Source organism: Podarcis pityusensis (assembly GCF_964106645.2).
Source record: "Podarcis pityusensis genome assembly, chromosome: Z".
NCBI classification, from domain to species: Eukaryota; Metazoa; Chordata; class Lepidosauria; order Squamata; family Lacertidae; genus Podarcis; species Podarcis pityusensis.
The window spans coordinates 35,237,219-35,262,261 of record NC_138044.1 but is presented as its reverse complement, the minus strand read 5'-3'; the positions used below and the strand labels follow the sequence as shown (position 1 = coordinate 35,262,261).

The 25,043-nt window shown below is 40.1% G+C and overlaps 1 protein-coding gene across 1 annotated transcript in view; it reads left to right on the top strand.

Annotated features, from left to right (window-relative positions):
• Positions 1-25,043, top strand: part of DIAPH2 (diaphanous related formin 2) — a 346,556-nt gene that overhangs the window by 7,810 nt on the left and 313,703 nt on the right. Inside the window, exons 2-5 of the mRNA XM_080990485.1 lie at positions 13,547-13,579; positions 15,460-15,636; positions 16,694-16,798; positions 24,301-24,321. Coding sequence (XP_080846611.1) covers positions 13,547-13,579; positions 15,460-15,636; positions 16,694-16,798; positions 24,301-24,321 — 336 coding nt within the window. The remainder of the gene's footprint in view (positions 1-13,546; positions 13,580-15,459; positions 15,637-16,693; positions 16,799-24,300; positions 24,322-25,043) is intronic.

Here is a 25,043-nt window from a genome sequence, read left to right as displayed (position 1 = left end):
GCTTTAAATTTTGCTGTGAACTTCATGTGTGCAGGCAGAACTGTACGTTGTGCTGAAATGTAGACCTTCATTGTTTCAGTTCTGTAAGTTGTGACAGGTCAAGTCAAGTAAGTATGTAAAATTGGATATGAATATTATTTAGTGAAATTTAATGATTGCAGTCAATTCACAATTGACAACAGACATTTTTCTATTTTTCTCTAGTAGTGTGTGGCTTTGCTATCTTCTTTGAAACATCAGAACCTATTTGTCCTACAGGGACTCTGAATTCTATCTCTAGTATCTTGTGGTCTGGTTTGTGTAGGTTAACTGTGCAAGAAGGACAGATGACACAATGGATTGACTTAGATTATTTTTTATTTCTTCTCATTACAAACCATGTGACAAAGCCAGAGTCATTGGATGTTGTGCTACTGTAGTACCGTATTTTTTGCCCTATAAGACGCACTTTTCACCTCCTAAAAAGTAAGGGGAAATGTGTGTGCGTCTTATGGAGCGAATGCAGGTGGGAGGCTCTGCTCAGCGCTCCCTTTAAAGAGCCGTGTGCAGCGTGTGTGCGGCTCTTTGGGGCTTTTCCCCAAGGAGGGAGATGGGCTGCCCTTTTCCCTCCTTGGGGAAAAGCCCCCAAGAGCCGCACACACACTCAGTGCGCTCTTTAAAGGGAGCGCACCTCTTGGGGGAGCCTTAGCCGTGCACAGCCTCTCGTGGGCAGGGGATGAAGGCTCCTCTTGCCCGGGAGAGGCTGCGCGCGGCTAAGCCAGAAGCCAGGACAGCCAGTGGGATCGCTGTGCTCCAATCCCACTGGCTGTTCTAGCTTCTGGCTTAGCCGCGCGAAGCCTCCGCGGGGCACGGGGAGCCTTCATCCCTGTGCCCTGCAGAGGCTTTGCAGGGCTATCCAAAAGCCAGAGCAGCTAGAGGGAGTGCTGTGCAGCGCTTCCTCTAGCTGTTCTAGCTTCTGGATTAGCCATGCGAAGCCTCTGCAGGGCAGCGGGGAGCCTTCATCCCGCTGCCCTGTGGAGGCTTCGTGCGGCTATCCCTGGCTTTTGCGGGAGATGGGGGAAGGGACAGAGCACACGGCTTTGTCCCTTCCCCCACCTCCCAGAAAAGCCCCCAAGAGCCGCGCTCTCTTTAAAGAGCGCACGGCTGTTGCGGGAGGAAAGCCAGTAGGCTTGCTTTCGCTGAAGCCAGGAGGGCAAGAGGGATCGGTGTGCACCAATCCCACTTTCTCTCCTGGCTTCAGGGATAGCCCTGCAAAGCCTCCTGAGTGAAGATGGAGGAGCGCTCCCTCTTAGCTCAGGATGCTTTGCGTTGTTTTCTTATTTCTTGTTTTCCTCCCCTAAAAACTAGGTGCTTCTTATCGTCTGGTGCGTCTAATAGAGCAAAAAATACGGTAATACATAGTGTTAGAAACCTATGCTACAGTTGTCATAACGGAATGTCTACGAACCTTTTTTTTTGCAATGAAATTTATTATTATTATTATTATTATGATTCATAGAATTTATAGAGCTGGAAGGGACCACTAGGATCATCTGGTCCAACCCCCTGCCGGGCTTGAACCCACAACCCTGAGATTAGGAATCTCAAGCTCTACCAACTGAGCTATCCCAGTATTCGATTGATTTCCATACTGCCTTATATTTTAAAGGGGGGAAAATCTCAAAGTGTTTTAAAAAACATTAAAACATCAAATAAAACAATCCTGAATACAACAAATTCAAGCTTCAAGGAAAATATTTCAGATCCTTCTTGTAGTGACAATTGGCTTTCCCTATATTTATTTATTTATTTGCCTACTAAATTTATATAGCTGCCCCATAACAGAAGTACTCTAGGAGGCCAGTACGGTGTGTCAGACTAGGACCTGAGACATCAGGGTTCAAATCCTCCCTCAGTCATAAAGCTCATTGGGCCAGTCACCTTATGCCAGTCACAGCTTCTCAACCTATCTCACAGGGTTGTTGTAGGGATAAGGAGGAGGGTGAACTGTGTACTTGGAGAAAGATATAGGATATAATGCAATAAATAAGCTTCTACTTACTTGCTTATGAAAACTGGAGGTGCCAGGCAGATGGAGTTGTCAGATGCTAACCTGGCATCCAGAGATCTTCATGTGGTCGCAATTGGACCCATGACAGTCAAAAAGCATGCTGGCTCCTGGGGAATTTCTAAGACTGGTAATATGAGTTAATACTGCTTTCCATCTAGATCAGAGGTTCCCAAACTTGTTTGGCCTACCACCCCATTTTCAGAAAAAAAATATTCAGTGCCTCTCTGGAAATCTACCTTCTTTAAGCAAACAAACAAAGATGCAGTGACAAATCTGTGTTCTTTTATGTATCTATATTTCTATCTACATCCTACAACATAGTAAATAAAGATGTTGTTATAAGTAAGACACAGCGGTAAGTGTCATTACACAACTGTTGAAACATGTACAAACAATTTTTCAAAACTGGCCGAGGAGGTGGATTAGGCTCTCAGATTAAAAACCCACGTGGCGGACTAGAGTGAAGCCTGCTGGCTCAGTCGATCTGCCTAGTGTTAGGGCTTGTGCCACTGCCGCCTGTCATTGGCCCAACAGGCAGGTAAGCTGTGAGCCACTTCCTGGGTCTGGGTGAAGCTGAAAAGGGTATACTGAAGCCCAGGTATACCCCTTTCGTCCAGCATGACCACTGGATCCAGGGGAGATCTGGCAGTAAGCGTCATTTCACAACAGATGAAACATGTACTGTACAAATGGTTTTTCAAAATTTTCTTATGCTTCCACTACCCCTTTTCAGCACCCCCCCCCCAGTTATACCTGAGGCTACTACCACCCCCTGGATCATTCCAGCACTCCCCAGGGGGCAGTATCGCCCACTTTGGGAAACACATCTGGATGTAAATGGTAGAAGTCTAATGTGCGAACCCTTCCTGCATTGCAAATGTTAATGAAGAATAATAATTAATGATGGTAGTGAATTACTTCCTTTTCTCTGGCCTCAATCTTCCATCATTCAGCTTTGATGGATATGGTCAGACCTTAAGATTCTTTTCCTGGTTAGCTACCGTCTGTTCTGACCCTGTCAGTGTATATGTGAAATTATATATATATTTCCCTAATGTGCATTAGTTTACATTTATATTGAACTTCATTTTACATTTTAAACAGTTTGGTGATAGTATTTTGGCTTCGTGGGTAAGCATGTGTAAGAATGGGCTGTATTTAGCCCATTAGTTTCTCTTGGAATTGCTTAAAAGTTACTGAATGTCTTGATGCACATATGAATGTCATTTGAATGACATGTTTCTGTATTATTATTATTTATAAAATTTATATACAACCCTATACCCATAGATCTCAGGGTAGTTCATGACATAAAATCACAATATAAAAAACAGAAAATACATAACAAAAACAACCCAATAATTTCCCCTTAACAAAATATTCCAGTAAGCTTCTGGAACTATGGATGGTGCACATATCAGAAAAAAACTAAAGTACACAACAATTGGCTTATTGTACTCAACTGAAGGCAGAAATCTCTATAAACAGAGTAAGAGATAGTCGTTCAGAACAGTTTGCAGAACTCCACCAGCTTTGGATCCTTGTTACTTCTCTAACTGGTGGTAAATTAAACCAATGAACAATAATTTAAGTACAGATGTAGCATAGGAAAATAGTGAGTTTTATGCAGACTTCACTGAGCAAAGTATAAATATATGTTGATACTATGCTGTCAGTAATGAATTAATGAGAGTTGGCTTCCATGTTGGCACAAATTATGACCAAATTCTTCCATATATTGTTGGTTCTGTTTGCTGTAGCTGACATTAGCTAGACAGCATATTGGAACAACCACAACAAACATTTCAGAATATAAATAAGTTTAAGTGTCCATTGGAATGAATGCTTACTATGGCTGTTTTTCAGTTTAATAAAAGCATTTTCAGAATGTTTTTATGTGTGTGTAGATTCCATCAAAGCATATAAAAAATATTTGTAACATTTTTGAACACAAACCAACATGTGTCTATATTGTAGAAGGTTACTTAATCTGAGTCATTTTGAGAATTGCAGAGACTGAAACATGGGAAATTGCAGATTTTTCAGTATGGATAGCAATTTATGTCAAGAGGCTCTTTGTGTGGATTTGGTGCCTCCCCACCCAAATGGCTCCACAAACCACACCAAGTTTACCAACTTTACAAAGAAACATAGGCAGCAAATACTTTCAGAGCATGTCAGGGCCCAGACTTTCTATATAGTACACTCATATGCATGCACATTCAGAAGTATGTATTATTGAATTCAGTGAGACTTCAAGGTAAGTGTAGGATTATAGTCTTAAACGATCATGTAAGTGTCATAAATGGGAACAGCAAAGAATCTTGGGGCTGCAGTCTATTATATTTTAGTATTCCTGAAGTAGGGTTTTTCTTTAGTTTGGAACCATATCAATGAGCCTGAAAGTGATCAGGAGTTCGTTTCATGCCATGAAAACGAACCTCAAAATTACAGGATGAGTGAAGGAATTAGGCTGCCTTTTAAACAAGGCAGGACTGGATTAGGCCTGCCAGCCAGATCTTTATTTTCCCTTACTCCCAAGGGCTTGGTTTGACAAGTGGGCAGTGCCAGCTACCTGTCGGGCACCTCATGTCACAGTAATGTCAGGCTGTCCATTTTTTATCACATGGTTTGAAATCATACCTTGCAGGTAAAGGGACAGCCTTTAAGGGCTGCCAACTTTGCTTAACATAGAGTTTGCCTTAAAAAATAATAATTGGTTTTTAAACAAATACACATACAATGACCATTAAACACTTATCCAGTAGTGTTTCTAATAGTGTTTGTTCTACCCATTGTCTCTACAAATACACTTGCATATTCAACATTCAAACATATTACTTAATGTATCCTCTCCACTGAGAATATTGAGCAATTGGTATAACAACGTTTTGATTTGGGTCATTAACATCGTTTGCATTTTTTAACAGCTGCTATCTATTGGGTCAGCATTTTCACTGACATCCATCACAAGTCTAGGGTCTCTTTCCTGGTTAGTTACTACAAGTTCAGATCTTATAAACATATATATGCATTAGTTTACATATGCTAACACTGAATCATATTTGCCATTTTAATATTTGCCTCTTCCTTCCTTTTTTGATTTCCTTGTTATTCAAAGGTCCAGTGACTTCCACTGGCAATTTCCTGCTTCTAATGCATGTAAATACCTTGTTATTGTTGGCCTTTTTGTTTTTAGTGATGTGCTCCTCAAATTGTTTTTTATTCCTTATTTCCTGCTTGTGTTTCTTTTGCCAGAGTTTGTGTTCCTTTTCCTCCTTATTTGAACAAGATTTCTGTTTTCTGAAGGAAATCTTGTTTCTATTGGCTTTATTGATACTGTTCATTGAACATGTTGGCATTCTCTTGACTGGTAGTGCCTTTTCTGAATTTCTACTGTTGTGGTTTTGAATTACCGTATTTTTCGCTCTATAGGACGCACTTTTCCCCCTCCAAAAATGAAGGGGAAATGTGTGTGCGTCCTATTGAGCGAATGCAGGCTTTCGCTGAAGCCTGGAGAGCGAGAGGGGTCGGTGCGCACTGACCCCTCTCGCTCTCCAGACTTCAGGAAGCTATCTGCAAGCCTTTGGAGCACGGTGGGGGTGCCCGCCATGCTCCAAAAGCTTGCGGATTGCAGCCCGAAGCCCGGGGAGCGCTGCGCAGTGCGCCCCAGGCTTCGGGCAGATATCCGCAAGCTCCCAAGGCTTGCGGATAGCAGCCTCCAAACCCGACCTGGTTTGGAGGCTGGCGGTGGGGGAAAGCAGCGCTCCCCCCCCGCCAGCCCCAAAGAGCAAGTCAAAAGGAACCCAAAGCCTCCAGAGCCCAGTGGGAATTCCTGCTGGGCTCCGGAGGCTTCGGGTGAATGCAGCTTGAACGCACAGAACGCACCTTGTTTTAGAGGGGGAGAACAAGAAAAAAAAATCCTGTTCTTGCCCTCCTATGGTCCGGTGCGTCCAATAGAGCGAAAAATACGGTACCCCCTAGGATTCTGAAAACAGCTATTATGTTGTGGAGGATGACTGAAGCCCGTGGGCTGGTTTTGTGTGTGAAAGTATTCTTACATGGGATTGTATTTTAGCATGTGATCTCCTATCTGCATTCTGAAGTGATACTGTCCAAGGAAGAGGTCATATGCTTTTTGTGAAGCTTTAGGTTTGGCTTAGAAGCTTTGGAAATCCTATGTTTGGATCAAATGGACGAATCCTTTCTTTTGGGACCCTGTGAGTTCTAGCATATCTGCTAGCAAGGGACAGATTTTCATCCTCTACAGTAGATGGACACTGGGCATACTTTTTAGACAACTGATCACTACAAGTACTTATATTTCCCAGGAGTTGGGTCTACAGTCACATCTGGCATATGGAAATGTTTTGAATTTTAGAATGTGCTGTTTGTGAATGGTAACAAAACTTTAGCTTAGTGTATATTCGGACAACTATCATATTGTTTTGTGTTCTCCAGTTCTTTGAGTAGTGAGAAGTTCCACTACTTGGATTATTTATACACAAGTAGAACATTTGTTGTTGTTTAGTCGTTTAGTCGTGTCCGACTCTTCGTGACCCCATGGACCAGAGCATGCCAGGCACTCCTGTCTTCCACCGCCTCCCGCAGTTTGGTCAGGCTCATGTTTGTAGCTTCGAGAACACCGTCCAACCATCTTGTCCTCTGTCGTCCCCTTCTCCTTGTGCCCTCCATCTTTCCCAACATCAGGGTCTTTTCCAGGGAGTCTTCTCTTCTCATGAGGTGGCCAAAGTATTGGAGTCTCAGCTTCAGGATCTGTCCTTCCAGTGAGCACTCAGGGCTAATTTCCTGAAGAATGGATATGTTTGATCTTCTTGCAGTCCATGGGACTCTCAAGAGTCTCCTCCAGCACCATAATTCAAAAGCATCAATTCTTCGGCGATCAGCCTTCTTTATGGTCCAGCTCTCACTTCCATACATCACTACTGGGAAAACCATGGCTTTAAGTATGCGGACCTTTGTTGGCAAGGTGATGTCTCTGCTTTTTAAGATACTGTCTAGGTTTGCCATCGCCTTTCTCCCAAGGAGCAGGCGTCTTTTAATTTCGTGACTGCTGTCACCATCTGCAGTGATCATGGAGCCCAAGAAAGTAAAATATCTCACTGCCTCCATTTCTTCCCCTTCTATTTGCCAGGAGGTGATGGGACCAGTGGCCATGATCTTAGTTTTTTTTTGATGTTGAGCTTCAGACCGTATTTTGCGCTCTCCTCTTTCACCCTCATTAAAATGTTCTTTAATTCCTCCTCACTTTCTGCCATCAAGGTTGTGTCATCTGCATATCTGAGGTTGTTGATATTTCTTCCGGCGATCTTAATTCCGGCTTGGGATTCATCTAGCCCAGCCTTTCGCATGATGAATTCTGCATATAGGTTAAATAAGCAGGGAGACAATATACAGCCTTGTCGTACTCCTTTCCCAATTTTGAACCAATCAGTTGTTCCATATCCAGTTCTAACTGTAGCTTCTTGTCCCACATAGAGATTTCTCAGGAGACAGATGAGGTGATCAGGCACTCCCATTTCTTTAAGAACTTGCCATAGTTTGCTGTGGTTGACACAGTCAAAGGCTTTTGCATAGTCATGGAAGCAGAAGTAGATGTCTTTCTGGAACTCTCTAGCTTTCTCCATAATCCAGCGCATGTTTGCAATTTGGTCTCTGGTTCCTCTGCCTCTTCTAAATCCAGCTTGCACTTCTGGGAGTTCTCGGTCCACATACTGCTTGAGCCTGCCTTGTAGAATTTTAAGCATAACCTTGCTAGCGTGTGAAATGAGTGCAATTGTGCGGTAGTTGGAGCATTCTTTGGCACTGCCCTTCTTTGGGATTGGGATGTAGACTGATCTTCTCCAATCCTCTGGCCACTGCTGAGTTTTCCAAACTTGCTGGCATATTGAGTGTAGCACCTTAACAGCATCATCGTTTAAAATTTTAAATAGTTCAGCTGGAATATCATCACTGCCACTGGCCTTGTTATTAGCAGTGCTTTCTAAGGCCCATTTGACTTCACTCTCCAGGATGTCTGGCTCAAGGTCAGCAATCACACTACCTCAGGTGTACGAGCCATCCATTTCTTTCTGGTATAGTTCCTCTGTGTATTCTTGCCACCTCTTCTTGATGTCTTCTGCTTCTGTTAGGTCCTTTCCACTTTTGTCTTTTATTATGGTAATATTATGGTAATAAAAGACAAAAGTGGAAAGGACCTAACAGAAGTCAAGTAGCATATCTTCTTTTGTATACTACATTTTTGGAGAGTTTTACATTCCACCCCCAGGGCATTCTGACTCTGCCCCCCAAATGGTTTTGTGAAACACACACACACCTTACACTCACCCCCTTTCCTTAGCTTCCACATTATCTTGGCCTCTTCCATTCAAAATGCTCAAATATCTCTAGCTATGTTCTGATCATTAGCTTTCCTTTAGAACATCTGCTAGTCATTCTAGTCACCTAACAAGCAACTTGCCTCACAAGTATGGCCAGAGCATGCATTATTTATTTATTTATTTATTTATTTAAATTTATATATCACGCCCTTCCTCCTGTAAAACTCCAGAGCAGCATCCACGTAAGTAATAAAAATATACCCAAATTATGTGTCTGAATAGGCCCATCCAACCAGAAAAGATTTCAGCAGGCAGCTAAAGGAGAACAGTCTTACCTGCCTTATTTGATGTTATCATCAAAATGATAATTTGGGTGCTTCTTTCAATTGTAGCATCTGCATGTGATGAGGTTATCTTCATGTGAACAGACTTGGTGGTTGGTAGTAGTACAAAATAGTGTACTGTTACACATATGCAAAATAAGTTTAAAATAACACAATAATTCTTAATTGTCTTTCTGTGAAATTAAGCACCTCAAAATGTACAAATCTATTAAGTAACTTATTACTTAATTAATTTATATATATGCTAAGATCATTTCCAAGTGTAAATTCTACTACTTTTAAATTAGGACTTTGAAACATGTATGGAACCATCTTTGCTATAAGAACATTAGTGTTAGATGCAACTAAATGCATAGCATTGTGTGCTGCTCTGTAGGTGGTGTAACATTTGATCAGAATTTGGATGATTGCTGCCTCAGGTGGAAGATGTCAGGGGACAGCAACAATTTCTCCTAGGTCTTGAGTTTGGATGTTTTTGAAATTAGACTCTTTAGATGTTCTTGCCTTCTGTGTGAGATACATCTAACGTGGGCCCAGTAATTTGTTTATTAGAGCGAACGTGCCTTGCTGTATACCTAGGAAAACCACAGGCATCACTTCAAACTAGTTACAAACCTATGCTTCAGCTAGAAGGTTTAATTAGACCATTTGCTGTCCTGCCAGTTACATGCTTAGTGGTTAAGCAAAGTATACTCTCTTGGTGCTTTGTATACCATTGCGTGCTCCCACTTTCTTGTCCTTGTGGTTTTCCTCCTCTTTAGAAGCTGTGGGTGTGGTTGCTCAGAAATGCTGCCCTAATCTTCCTGCTCTTGCACTTTCCTCATCAAATTTATCACTGTTGTTAGTTCTGTGGAGACTCCTAGTGGTCAGTTGAAGTTAATTCCATGTGGTAATGCTGCTTGCCACTGAATTTAGTATGTTAAACTAAGCTTCTTCTTTTTTTTAAATGAAGCTGTTGTATACATGGATGGGTTTACTGGTGCTGTAGCTTTAATAGTATTTTTAGTAGATTCATTTGTATAATAGTTGCAAGCTATGTACTGTACTTCATGCACACTACAGAATTTGAAATTTAGCAAAGCATTTTCTTTAAATAATAATGGAGAGCCAGAAGGACAATGTAAACTTGAACATAGTCTTCCTTTTCTCCTCTGCTTCCACCAGAGAGTTCAAAATTGGGGTGTGGGTATGAAGGGGATGGCTGGCTTGTGAAAAGCGCAGAGAAGGGAATATCTTCCAGGATAAGAGGCTGGGAGAAGAAACGGAAGCTCCCAGGTGAGAGCTGGGAGGATCCACCCTCTTCTGTGTGAGACAAGGGTTAAGATCTACTTTTGAGAGAGGGCTTTGTATTTTTCTTTCTCTTTTCTTTTCCTTTCCTTTCCTTTTTTATTTTTATTTATAGTAGGTTTTTTTTAATTGTACAGTGGTACCTCTACTTACGTTCACCTCCAGTTCTGTATCCTTTGGAATATGTGTGCAGCAAACCAGAAAGTATTTTTCTGGGTTTCGTGATGCGCAGAAGCGCACTGCACGCATGTGCAGAAGCGGCACCTCCGGATATGCACACCTCGGGATCCGACTGGAGCTCCAGAACGGATCCCGTGTGCAACCGGAGGTACCAGTGTATTGTATGATGAACAGTTTTAATAAAAATATGCCAAAATTGGGGTGCAGGTGATTTTTGTGTGGATGTTTTTAGAGTTTTTTTCAAACTGGACAGTGTTGAAATAATGCAGTTGCTTTTTGGTTATTAAGGATGTACTCTTTATAGCAGCATTACTCATCATCCCTAGGTAGCAGGGCCAGTGGTCAGGAATGATGTGAGTTGTAGTCCAACAACATCTGGGGACCCAAAGTTGGGACTGGCTGCCTTAGAGAAATGAATTACAATAGGCAAACTATTCCTGCCCATATAAATATTCAGTTTTCTGAATAGTTTGGGATCATACGTTTTTCAGAAACTTTGTAGTCTTGTCAGTAAGATGAATTTTAGTCCCAAGTTCCTCATATCAATTCTGCCATTACAGGAAGATTAGAGTTCAGACTGTTAATGGAGCTAAACATCAGTAAAAGATATACTTCAGGGACACTAACTGCAATAATTGACTGGTAACAGCTTAACATGTATACTTTCACATGGTATCATTGATTGAACACTAAAGACTTGTTTTGTCATTGGATAAGTTATTTGGTCATTGTTAAAAATAAGGAAACATAAGTTGTAATAGCTTTGGTCCTTGTTTGCAATAGACCTAAAAGTGAAGTATCAATATTTTTACACTTTAAATTAGTGTATAAAGCACATTAAAACCAGTTGCTTAAATGAACAACATCTTCAACATAATTTACTTGGCAGTAACAAGCAAAATTTAGTGACATGTGTCTATTGGTGAGTACACTTAGGATAATTAGAATACAGCATGAGTTCCATAGTTAGATCTAAACTGTTATATGAAAAAGTAGTGTTGAGTGTATGTGTATGTGTATGTAATGAATTTTGAGTTCAGGGCTATAATGTGGGAGAGAAGAATCTAATTCCAAAATGTGTCAATCCTTATATACTTTAGTGTGTCTGTAAGAAAGAGAGAACCAAGTAAAACAACACTAAGTGAACTCAAGTACCTCATATAATAAACCTAGTATATTACACTTGATGTTAGCCAAAAGGCTAATAAGTTTTATCCAGAATAACGCTGTAAAAAAAAAGGTCCCTTACCTTTCCTGCCCCAACCTGGCCACAGTGATCCATGCGACGGTCACCTCCAGGCTTGACTACTGTAATTCTGCCCTTGAAGCTGTCCCAGAAACTCCAGTGGGTGCAGAATGCTGCAGGGAGGCTCCTCACGGGGTCTCTGCCATGGGAGCTTATTCACCCAGTGCTTTTCCAGCTGCACTGGCTCCCGATGGAGTCCAGGGTCAGATTTAAGGTACTGGTTTTGACCTTTAAAGCCCTTCACACCTTAGGACCCTCGTACCTACGGGACCACCTCTCCCAGTATACCCCACGGAGGACCTTAAGGTCCATAAATAGCAACACCCTAGAGGTCCCGGGCCCTAAGAAAGTCAGAGTAGCCTCAACCAGAGCCAGGGCCTTTTCAACACTGGCTCTGGCCTGGTGGAACACTCTGTCTCATGAAACCAGGACCCTGCAGGATCTGATTTCTTTCTGCAGGGCCTGTAAGACAGAGTTGTTCTGCCTGGTCTTTGGCTTGGAATAAATTTGATTCCCTCCCCCTCTTTCTTTCTTTTTTCCTTTCTCCTCCTGTGATGGAATTCCTATTTGGGGACTTCCCTGGCTTTTTTCTGGCCCATGTAGGACCAGTTTGGATAGTTAGCCTTGGTGAAGACTTGACGTTTTCATCCCCTCAAAAGTTTTTGATTTGAGTTTCCATTGAAATGAGGCTGCATTTTAATGTTGTATTTTAATCTTGTTTTTTAAGTTGTATCTCAATCAATTTGTTTTTATATCGGGTGTTAGCTGCCCTGAGCCCGGTGTTGGCTGGGGAGGGCGGGGTATAAATAAAATTTATTATTATGTAGTGGTACCTCGGGTTACGTACGCTTCAGGTTACATACTCTTCAGGTTACAGACTCTGCTAACCCAGAAATAGTACCTCGGGTTAAGAACTTTGCTTCAGGATGAGAACAGAAATTGTGCTACGGTGGCACGGCAGCAGCGGGAGTCCGCATTAGCTAAAGTGGTGTTTCAGGTTAAGAACAGTATCAGCTTAAGAATGGACCTCCGGAACGAATTTAGTACTCTGGTTCACCAGAAGTGGCTTAGTCATGCTGGCCACATGACCTGGAAGCTGTACGCCGGCTCCCTCAGCCAGTAAAGCGAGATGAGCACCGCAACCCCAGAGTCGGCCACGACTGGACCTAATGATCAGGGGTCCCTTTACCTTTACCACTATTAAGATAATGTCTGTGTTTCTATTAGCACTATAAGGGGACAATAACTTGATCCACAGATGCCTTGAGCCATTTTATTTCTGTGATAAATCATTGGAAGTATAAGTATAAAGAGTGCTACATCATATTTTGAGGGACTGTACATTTGGTATGTCCTGTACTAAGTAAAGTGTGTAAGATGCTGTTCATGCCTCACAAGCTGATTTTCTCTTAAGGCAAATCTCTGGGCCATTCTTCAAACAATAAAATAAGGTTTTACCAGGAAATGAAAGCCTTCTGATGAGGATAGGAAAAGCTTCACACAGCTCATAATATCTTCTTTCTCACTGTCAACCAACCCAGCCAGAAAGCTCCTTAGACAAACCTATAACAAGGACTGGCTAGAAGATTGTCCTTGTCTTTGTCACTTGTAATATATTTAGAGTATCATATAGTTCAGAGGTTTTCTTCAAACTTTTTGAACAAAGCTTTGTTTGGTGACTAAAAAGGTGTGAACCACAGTGCTGCCTAAGCAGTTTATTTATTTAGTCAAAGACTGTCCTGTATTGTGTATAAATATTTTGCTGTGTGTTCAGACCAATGTAATGTTGTATTAGATGCTATTTAGTTTTATCTGTTAACACCCAACACCCAATTTCTCTTTTTTTTTTGACAATGATACAGTAATGTCAAAATGAGGTTGAAGTGATATGGTATACTAGTAACATACAGTCAAAATAAAATTTGGTAGTGCTGGCTTTAAATGCGTCATACCTGGTGTGGAAGCATTTTGTGAGAAAATAATGAAAAAAGCTTTAGAAACAAGTAAAAAATAAGCTTCGGGAACTTCATGTTAATTTCAAAAGGTATGTTGGGTAATATACTGTTTTCTTTTCTTCTTTTTTTAAAAAATTAACTAGAATCTTCAGATAAAAACTTTGGCAGATGATATGGTAAGAGTCTTACATGCTGGGTTTGTGTTTCTTTCTAGTGCATGCTGCTTCTGCTGCATAAGAGTAATTATGACCAGTAGGAAATGAATATTGTGAAGTGTTCCACCATGTAAGGAAAGACTGAGGAAGCTGTTTGCCCTTTACATGTTGGACTCCTGACTCCCATCAGCTCCAGTCAGCATTACCGGTGTCTAGAGATTAAGGGAGTTGTGCTCCAGCAACACCTGAAAGGCCATAGGTTCACTGTTCTTGCTATAAGGGAACAAACTTTGGAAAAGCTATCTCTTGCCTATTTGGTTTTAAATAACTATTTCCCCTGATACTTCCCTGATTTTAATCCTTTTAACCCTGATGCTGGCAAAGACTTTCAAATGTAGATGTGAATACTGTCTCTTTCATTAGTAATATGACATGTGGCACCCTGTAACACTTCAGAGCAGTGGTGGCCAATCATTTTGGCAAGTGCATTACAAGTCAAGTCCAGAGTTTGAGGTAGCATTTACCTCTCTATCCCTTGATGTGGTATTTGCACCTAACTTGCAGCCTGCTAAGGTGCCTGACTTTAGCCTTTCTTTTGGTATATGAGCTCTATAGCTCCTATCAAAATGTGCCACAAACCCCTGCTGTCTATATCACTCATGATATATTTGCCACAGGTAACGTCCATTATAATGAATATTTAATAAGTGTTATTAAAGTATGCTAAAGAACACATCCATTATAATGGATATTACAAATTATTGTATTCTTTGAAGAAATAGACTATCACTGTAATTTTGCATTTTATGTGCATGAAGAACAAGGGTGTAAAGCATTTCCTGTAGAGCTCCAATATTACCCATCTCTCACATAACTGGGTTGTATCCAGTTAATTCATTTTAAGCAAAACTTTGTCCCATGCTTCCTGTAAGACCATCCAGTAGGAGAAGTAGTGGCTGTTGAATATTCAAGCTTGCATGCAGTACTTGCACAGAGAAGAAATCTACTAAACCATTTTACTGACAATTCTGTTCTGCTTAACGTTCCCTTCAGCTAATGCTTGTAAAAGATCTTGAAGCAATATAACAGCTAACTTGTTTGTCTGATGAATCCTAAAAAAGAGACTGTACTTAAACCTAGAGTGACTTTTAAGATGTTTTGATCCAAGCCTCTCATGAACATAATTAAGTAAACCATGGCTCTGCCATTTTGGATATATCCAGTTCAGCCGTCCTCTGGTATGCAGTTGAGAACTGGATATTACCTGAAGACTTTGAATGCTTACCTATATAGATAGAGCTGTATACATTACAAATCTGTGAACACAAGCATATAGTTTAGTTTTGGAAATTCATCCTTACATGGTGATTTCTAGCATTAAAGGCTGGGGGGAAAATACAGTTCAAAAAGGATGAGTAATATCTTCTGAAATCCCAGTCAGATCCAGATTTTCCTGATTAGTAGCAAAATACTTTTATACAAAATGAGCATATTTTCTCTACTTGTCTGACTTATACAGATTTAGATTTCACTTTTTCTTAAACCAAATTCTGAGCTATTTTGAGCTATCTTGGTTGAGAATTTTGAGACTCAGAACTTAAAAGACTACACATTGCCCTGTTTTAGGGCAAGTGATGCTGTGCACCACATTATTTGGACTAAAATTGCATCTGATTTAAATAGACAAATTGTACATTATATTCTGTGCAGAAATATAGCATTTCAAAGGGGAGTACACCCCATGATTAGGCAAAACATAGCTCTGAAGTACAGTCTCAGAATTGTAGCTGTATGGCTTAATTATCTTCAGCATGATTATTAATTTTAGCATGCAAAGTGGAAGTAAATGATTTTCTCTTATATGTTACCCCTAATAGAAAGTATTTGTGTTCTTTCTGCAGCGTGACAGAATAACCAGTTTTAGGAAATCGGGCGTCAAAAAGGAGAAACTTCTCATTCAGCACCCCATTGACTCCCAGGCTTCTATAAATGAATTGCCAGTGGCTCAGCCACTATTTGATGAACGTTCAATGAATTTATCAGAAAAAGAAGTTATGGATTTGTTTGAAAAAATGATGGTAAGCTTTTTGCTTGACAAGCATGTGTTTGTATTGTGAACAATACATAAAATTAGACATTGTGTTATCAGTTGTCGTAACTCTGTTATTGAGCTTCTGAGCAAAACAGTTAATCCTTGCTCCAAGACCAATGCAGACACTAATTAAATAGTGAATTTATCTCTTTTTTTTTGAGATAAATCAGTGGCCAGGAGTTGTAGTGGGGTGGAGATGCCTAATGAATGAACAGTATATGCAGATTACGGTTCGGAAAGCTATTGTCATCATAGAGAGACTTTTCTCAGTGTCTTTCTCAAGGTCATTGCTTGCTTCCTTACCTGGAATGTTATCATGGAAGGATGTTTGTATATGGCCTGGTTTACATGAAACATTTTAAAATAGTTAAAATAAGCTGTGTTTTAATGTGAATGTGCTGATGCACACAGATGAAACCATGGAACCTTCTCTGCTCCTGATATTTTGTTGCCAGGGAGGAAACAGACCAGAATTAAGGTTGTTACTGCATTTGAACCTGGGCTTGTAGTTTCTTTTTTCTCCACACAAGTGGTAAGTCAATTTTTTTAAAATTGCTTACTACTTGTGGTCTTTTTGAGAAACTAAATATAAGTTTGGGTTTCCACATAACAAACCAGACTCTAACCTGTTTCCTCATAGGTGCACCAAGAGAGGAGTGAAATGGCCAAAATTCCAGCTGTGTGCACCAGGGCACTGCATGCTCACATTAAAACATAGTTTATTTTGTTTTACTGAGATGTGAATGAAGAGTTAGACCCCAAATTATTACTTGGGCAGTTAACTGCACTACTGGACTTGTTGCATTCTGTTGCTTAGCATTGAGCATGTGTGTATATGAGCATGCTGGAAATTGTGCATTAATGTTGTTCATATAAACAGATAGCTTAGGATGATGATGTGAAATAGCCTGTCTAGAGTAAACCAGTCATCCCTCCTTTCTCTTTAAACATAGAGCAATTCTTAGCATCTGTACTCATGAAGATTAACTGAAACTATGAAATATTAATCCAATCCTGGCAATGTTATGATTATTTACTTACAGGAAGACATGAACCTGAATGAAGAACGAAAAGCTCCTTTACGGAATAAGGACTTGACCACAAAACGTGAGATGGTTGTCCAGTACATTTCTGCAACTGCCAAATCTGTAAGTAGGAAGTCTCCCACCCTCAAAGATAGGTCAGACTAATACTCTTAACATCATCTGCAGTTTCAACTCAAATCTTCAGATTTCTGCTTCAGTTTATCCTTCCTAGAGTGCTTACAAAGCTTTCTTCATAAAATCCTTTAAAATGCCTTCAACGATGGATAAAAGCCTTAATTAGAATGTATTACATATTTCACAACTGCTTGGTAATCTAAAACATGATGCTGTCTTTACTGTAAACCATTAAGTATCCTAAATCCACTGCTCCAGAATAATCATTAGGGCTTTTCTCAGTATCTCTTACACAGTAAATGCCACAAATGTGGGAGATGCTGATAGTAATTTGAAAACAAGGTGTAAAAGTATCCTAGTTTCAAACCATGTTCTTTGGTACTGGCTGACTGTCCTAGTTTCTGTAGTTTCTGGCTTTCAAATTGATTTATTCAAAGGGCAGTCCCATATACAGCCTATTAGGACAGCTTCACTAAATTATTTGATGTAGCAAGGAACTACTGTGAAAAATGACTTTTGCTTGCATTATTATTGTTGTTGTTACTATTAAGTAATTAAATAAATTTATATATCACCCTTTATCCAAGAATCACAGAGCAGTTTACAGTATAAAAACACAAACATAATAACATAACAAACAACTCAATAACTACCTCCCTGCACTCATATACATACATAAAGGGTTCTTTGAAACCTAACCAGTGATTCTAATTGCAGAAGTAGTGGGAAATAATAAACACCTGATGACGATGATAATAAAAGATCACTTTAGTGACCTAGATTGAGGTTGTTGAATTCTAGTTTGCAGCTTTACTTCCCGTGAAATAACCTGTTGCTTTTCATGGGACAATATGTATAGTTTGTTAGGTAATCTGCTCTTCTAGGCTTTGAAATGGGCACAGTGTCACATTCCAAGTCTGAAAGTGGGACAGTTTAAGTGTCTTCATAAGAATACCATATTTGTATGTTCAATGAATGTTGACTTTCAGTGAGCATACAAAGAACTCTTAATTTTTTTTAAGGTGAAGTCTTATGATGCTGAAGTTCTCTGTTAATGGACAAGTGAGGAAGCATTTCCCCCCACTAGGTATATTTCCCCGCTGATCGTTGTCTACCTCAGAGCTGGCGGAGCTACAGTGGACAGGATTGTTTTCTCTCCCACACCCATGGACCAAATATGACAGGCAGTTGAGGTCACACACCTGTTAATCACAATGACATTACCTAACCTAACTTTTTTTGCCCACACATTTTGTTGAGAAATCATGCAAAGTATCAGAGTTCTCTGCGGCAATCAGCTGAATGCTGTGCAAGACCCCACTGTAGAATGTTCTGCAAGGGAGTTTTCAGGACCCAACAAGCAGGAGATTGTTGGGTCATGTGAAGTCCTTTGTGCAGATATTTGCAGGTGCCCTGAACAGCTTGTTGATTGGGCCTGCAAACCACTTTGGCTGATCCAGGTTTTTACCTGCTGAACACCTGATGCTGTATGTCATATAGGCCAGGTGCTTAGCTGAACTGGATTTTGTGCCCAAATGAGGTCTGAAGATTTCCATCTGTGGTTTACCAACTTGTTCTTTTAATAGGAAAATAAAAGGATGCATGAATTTATCATTTTCACAGTATCCATTTAAAACATTTTTGAACATACATGCGACAGACACCTTTATCCTTAAATGTTACTTAGAAGTGAGTGAACAGAGATTGCTTTTGAGTAAACCTATTTAGGATTTTAGGTTTAATCCAATGTTAGAGAGATTTTATGCATGTCTTCATGCATGTCTCTTGATCACTTCCTCGCTTTCTTTTAATGAAAACATTCACAATACATAGCAGTTGCCGAGAACCACCTGAAGTTAACGTCTAATCCATTTGTTCCTTCAGCTCTTGTGGCACTCCTTTACAAGCTGCTGAATGTCAACTTAAGTCACACATTGTAGCACTATCCAGACATACTAGCTGCATGCTTTCTAATTTGCCTGGGTATCCAAGGGCAGAAATATGTTTCCAAGTGATAAGTGAAATTTGCCACTAGCCTTATTTCAGTAGAATTACATGATGTGCACGGTTTTACTTTGAAATTCCAATGAATCTTTTCCCAGTTTTGTATTCAAGTTATTGTTTATAGTAAAGTGCTTTGGGAAACCCAAGCTTGCATATTCAGTACTATTTTTCAAATACCTAAAGGCAGAAATATAATCATTCTACATAACTAAATGAGAGTGCAAAATGCAGATAACAGTGCATGAATAATCATGTATTAAAATGAAGTAGTAAATGAGATTATATTTGTGTTTGCCCAATTTGTGTATAAATGTGGAGCAGAATGGAGAGAATTCCAAAGTTGAGGCAGTGTAACAGCACACACAATCAAACTTAAACTACACATGACTAAATTTATTTGAAATAACTTGTTTTATTTGTTGATCTCAGCTGTTATGAGTGAAAATACACATTGCAGCCACTTTGTTAATTGGACACACGGGCCTCATACACATGTCTTTAAAAATCTGAGTTGAAGGCATTACATCTTACTCAATGTAATTCAGTTGTGCAATTCACAGCTTCATTAAAACAAAAATATAGGATAATAGATTGAAAATATTTTGCTTGAACTTCATCAGGATTTAAAAGTATTATTGGTAAGAATAATGTGAAGGGTTTAAAGCTATTTTTTAGGATGTATTTGTATGGGGAAAGATCGTCATCTTTAAATAATGATTAGAACTGTGTTCCTAACCTTGCATTAATATACTACTTTGTTGTAATAATTCATATAACCATTCAAGTTTATTTTTACATAGCAGTAAAATCCTAATTGGGGCATTATTTGCTTTGTGTTGACCAACATGAGAGTAAGGACTATGGGAATGGGACTTCACTAGGATCTAGAACTCTGAAAGGTTGGGGTTCCTGATCCAGAATAAACCTTTACATGTACAACTATATAATGCCCAATTTTTAGAGACACTTACACAGTGCATGAGAAGTGAGCTATACAGTGTAGCCTTACTCCTTGCTCTCACTGGTGAACATTGGAACTAAGGATGTTGAGCAAGCTTAAGTGTGTATAAGCCAGTGAGGTATAATGGGTACACCAGGACTAGAGAGGCTTGATGAAAATCCTTCTTTGTTCACTTAAGTGGCCTTAAAGTCGAACCTTTTTATGGTAAATCAACCGTATTGTTTTTTCAGGATAAATTTAGTGAATCCAATTTATTTTACTTGTACCTGCCCTTTACCCTAAGGTCCCAGGGTAAAGGTAAAGGGACCCCTGACCATTAGGTCCAGTCACGGATGACTCTGGGGTTGCGGCGCTTATCTCGCTTTATTGGCCAAGGGAGCCGGCGTACAGCTTCTGGGTCATGTGGCCAGAATGACTAAGCCGCTTCTGGCGAACCAGAGCAGCGCACGGAAACGCTGTTTAACTTCCCGCCGGAGCGGTACCTGTTTATCTACTTGCACTTTGATGTGCTTTCAAACTGCTAGGTGGGCAGGAGCAGGGACCAAGCAATGGGAGTTCACCCTGTCATGGGGATTCGAGCCGCTGACCTTCTGATCGGCAAGGCCTAGGCTCTGTGGTTTAACCCACAGTGCCACCCGCGTCCCTTATTGGTAGCCACCTGCAAATCACTGCTTTTGTCCCCACCCCCATATGCTCCAAAGCTTCTCTTACAATAGTCAGTTTGGGGTGGATGGCAGCTCAGTCATAGAGTCCAAATTCTGTGACCTCTTCATCTCCTTGGGAGCGAATAAAAGATCCAAAGCAGCCATTATTACTAAGGATTGTAGGAGGAATTGGTGGCGGTGGTGGGCTGGGCTAGGGGTAAGGACCCCTTACCTGCTCCACTGTGAATAATTGATCATCTACTGCTACTGTCTTCCGTGCTACAGTTTATTTCGCCTGTTCAACTGCAAATTTAGTGGGTACCTGTGCTCTATGTTTGAGTGTAATTTAGTTGCTGAGTAACCAGTAAGCTTACTACAAATGGATACTATTGCACTGACAATACAGTGGTACCTCGTGTTACGTACTTAATCTGTTCTGGAGGGCCGTTCGTAACTGGAAACTGCTCATAACATGAGAACCTTCTGTTCAGCAAGCCCTAGGCTCTGAGTAGGTGACAACAATTTAAGATACAACATTAAAACATTCTAAAACAAATTACAAGAATAGAGTGGGTCCTAAAAATATACATCTTGGATGTCAAAGGCCAGATTAGGATAAACATGTGGTAATTATGCATGGTTATGTATCTCAGGATCATAAAGTTAATGTTGACACTGGATAATAAAGGTATACTTTTTCCAGAGCTTGTAGCATGGCTTTTTGTCCTGTATTAGTAAAGCAGCTTGGTGTGCCAACTTTAAGATTTATTTATTTTTAATGTCCTGCCAGTTATGTCAAAACTTAGCATATGCTTCACGTAGTTGAAATGTAAGTCTAATAAGTAACATTCTGATATGCAGCAGCTCTTCAGACGAGAGAAAAGAAAGCTGGAAGAAATCTGTACATTATCTGACCAGGGGGTGGGCAGGGGAGTGGGCAGAGGATGAATAACTACAACTGTTTCTTCAAGTGCGGTGCTTTGTACAGTAACTTCAATGCCAACTTTGCTTTAGAAGGGAGAAAGCACACACCATTTTTTAGTAGTACACAAGAATAGTTAGTATACCAAACACATTTTTCAGAACTTGGTGCTAAACCAAACTCTGCCAGCCAGCTCTAGGCCAAGAAAAGTGTAGCTAGAGGGGGCAATGTTTATAGCAAAATCTCAGCTGTAAAGTTGTCCACAAACTGCATCTTACTGAGCAGAGTACTGTTTGAAAAACAAATGAATACGTGTCAGTGAGGTGCAGTAACTTGCCATTATTTTCCACTGTGACCTTGATCTTAAGGAATTCAAAAACATTTCTTTGATAGCCAGGACAGGTGTTGGTACCAGGGGTCCTTGGGCAGCTGTTGACACCCCATTTCTTACACTTGCCCCCTCTCTATCCATGCTGGGTGATTGGATCTGTGAACCACTCACCATTTTAATTATTTACAGTTATGTTTACATACTTGGTGTTGTGGAAATTAAAATAGCCACCCGCACCCCACCCCGTGTTGCTACATACTTAAAAAACTTGGGGTGGAAGTGCAATTTGCATATACTAATTTATATGCCTTTGGGAAACAAATGTGGCTAGCAAGGGGTCTCACCAGAACTTAGCCTTGCATTGCACCCAAATGACATATATGCAGAGTTGAAACAAAACATCTCAAAACATGAGGGGAAGGTGCAAGAGATACATAGCCCACTCTCAAAGACCTGTCATCCTACTGCCCATCAACCTCTACAATCCCAGTTGGGTAATCCAGCTGTCTGGCACAGATTACTGTTAACTGTGACCCTTAAACTTGGAGCCAGCCTTATATGAAGCATGTTGTCATTCTTCTCTTACTGATAACACTTATCTGACTTTGACAGTTTGCATGATTTTATTTTAAAAAGTATGCTGATTAATCTGTTATCTCCCTTACCTGTCTCTGTTATGTGCCAATTCAGTACAGTGGTATCTCGGGTTACAAACGCTTCGGGTTGCAAACACTTCGGTTTACAAACTCCACTAACCTGGAAGTAGTACCTCGGGTTGAGAACTTTGCCCCAGGATAAGAACGGAAACCGTGTGCCGGTGGTGCGGCGGCAATGGGAGGCCCCATTAGTGAAAGTGCCGCCTCAGGTTAAGGATGGCTCTGGGTTAAGAACGGACCTCCAGAACAAATTAAGTTGATAACACAAGGTACCACTGTACTCCAATTCATACATTTCAAAATACCCAAATAGAGCAGTCCTATTGCTACAATTATATGCAGAAAATATTATTTGAATTGTGGGTGTGTGGGTGAGTGTCCATGCTGGTATCTGATTCCCAAAATTACTGGCCTGCTAGCACAATTTGGGATACAGGAAGTGGAGAAATTATAATTTATTTTTCAGATAACTTTTACCCACTGTGCACCATAAGTTTTCTAGGTGTGTTTTCAGAATATAACTCAATATTTAAATCAGTTAAAATACTAGAGTGGGTGCTTGAGAACTGGGCATTGCTTTAGACATACTGATTTTGACACTGCTTCTCTTACCTGACTATGGATCATTCTTAGGAAATGAAAGGCATTAAAAGATAGGGTGAGGTGGGAATCTGGTTTATATCAAGGTTCAAGATAAAACTGGTGCCTTCTGCAAATCAAAAATATTACTTTACCCAGAAATGCTCTCTACGTAGTAATGTGACTTTCTGCTTTTCTGATGAGGCAGCAGGCAGGTCTACCACGAAGTTCTCAGTGTTGGTGCAATAGCAGTTGTGTGCATTGACTGTTGGAATGCCTAAGTACATAGCAAAATACTGTTCTATTATTATCCAGCAGTTGTGGCCAGCTGTGTTGCACTTTTATTTAATTTATTTACGGTATTTATCTACGGCTTTTCAGGTGGTCTTCACAAAACAGTTTACATAAGATTACAACAATTAGACCACTTCCTAAAATTTTTTTGCAGTGAGACAACTTACTTGTTTAGAAAAGCTGTTACTGACACACCCACCCCCCCACACCCACACACCCCACTTCGGGCAAGGTCATCCTGCAGACACACTTGTGGCAATTGGGGGTGGGACCACTTACAGGAGCCACTATGTTTCTATAATTGTTGTAGAACATACATCTGCTTGTGCCATAAGAGCTGTATATAACTACCTGCTAGATAATTATTCATTTACTGTCAAGTGCTAGTTTGTCCCAATTCAGGGTTGCATATTTTTCTTCAATCAATCCATGTTCTTGGACATCAGTGCAAAGGAGAGATGTAGGGCAATAACTTGTCCCCTGTCACGAACCCTGATAGTTCTAAAAACAAATTCCCAGTTTGAGATGAGAAATACATAAGATTTCATGTTGGAAAAAACATTACTCCAATGCGTTACATTTAAGCACTTAAACATTCAGATGGGTTTCTTTAATTCAAGTGAAGTACCATCCAAATTAAAATGCTGGTATTACAGGCATCTCCTCAATACAGTATTTTTGTGGAAAATAATGAAAGTACTGCTGGAAATTAAGTTATTTGCTGCAGTATGCCACTATTATAAAACGATACTCAAAAGAGTGTGCTTAATTTTGATGGCAGGTATTAAATGTGTGCCTAATAAATAAGCATTTTCAGTTCTTGTGTATGCATGAACTAATAAATAACATATCCCTAGCCAAATAAGCCCATTTCTTCATATTAAAACATTCTGGAAGTACACAATTATAATTCAGTTTGTATTTTGTTTTTCAGCTTGTTGAAATGACTCTGTGAATATATTCTATGTTTTAACATTAAATATCATTAACAGTTACTAACTACTAAGCTCTTGGCTACTTGTGTGAAATGCTTCAGCTTACTAATTCTGCTTTTTTTATTTATCTCTTATTACTGCTCTCCGTTGATCACTGCATGCAGATTATCGGAAATAAAGTTCCGGTGAGTACCACTGTAGACTGTCACCACTTGCAGATCCACAATATAACACTTGGAAAAATGTGCATATTGTTTGCAATTATTATACTTGTATTGGCCTCTTGAATGTCTCTTTGATATGTATAATGCATTTCTGGCATGCAAATTTAGAACAATAAACTTACATTAAAATGCAACTTTTTATTCCAGATTTCCTAAACAAATCTGCTTTTTTAAAGTTCAGATTCAGCCTTAAGTAGCAAAATTAAAACTTCATTGTGGCAAGTGCAATAGTTTGAAAATGGTAATTTCTATTGTCAGACAGTAATGAATTACTTCTCATTGTGATATTTGGGTTGGGGGGTAATGTGGGCCTGAATATAGTATTCAGCATTTGCTGGGCTTGGTTACCATCTCCACCCCCTAGTATCCAGTGAAAATGGTTTTCTTGCTTCTTACTGCAGAGGATGGGGGGGGGGGGGGGAGTGCACACCTTTTGCATTTTTCTTACATATATATCCTAACTATCTTACATCATGAAAGCCAAGAACCGTGTGGTTCCAGATCAGAAGCCCTGGAGTGCAGCCTCTTCCTGCTGAAAGCAGAGATTGCCATCCATGCTGATCCGATCTGTACTGATTGCAAACCCTGTTGGTATTGGCTACAGGGATCTTCCTTTGCAGCCTGACTTGAGTTCAATCCAAGTTGCAAAGGAACATTTTTCTTTGCATCAACAGTCTGAACTC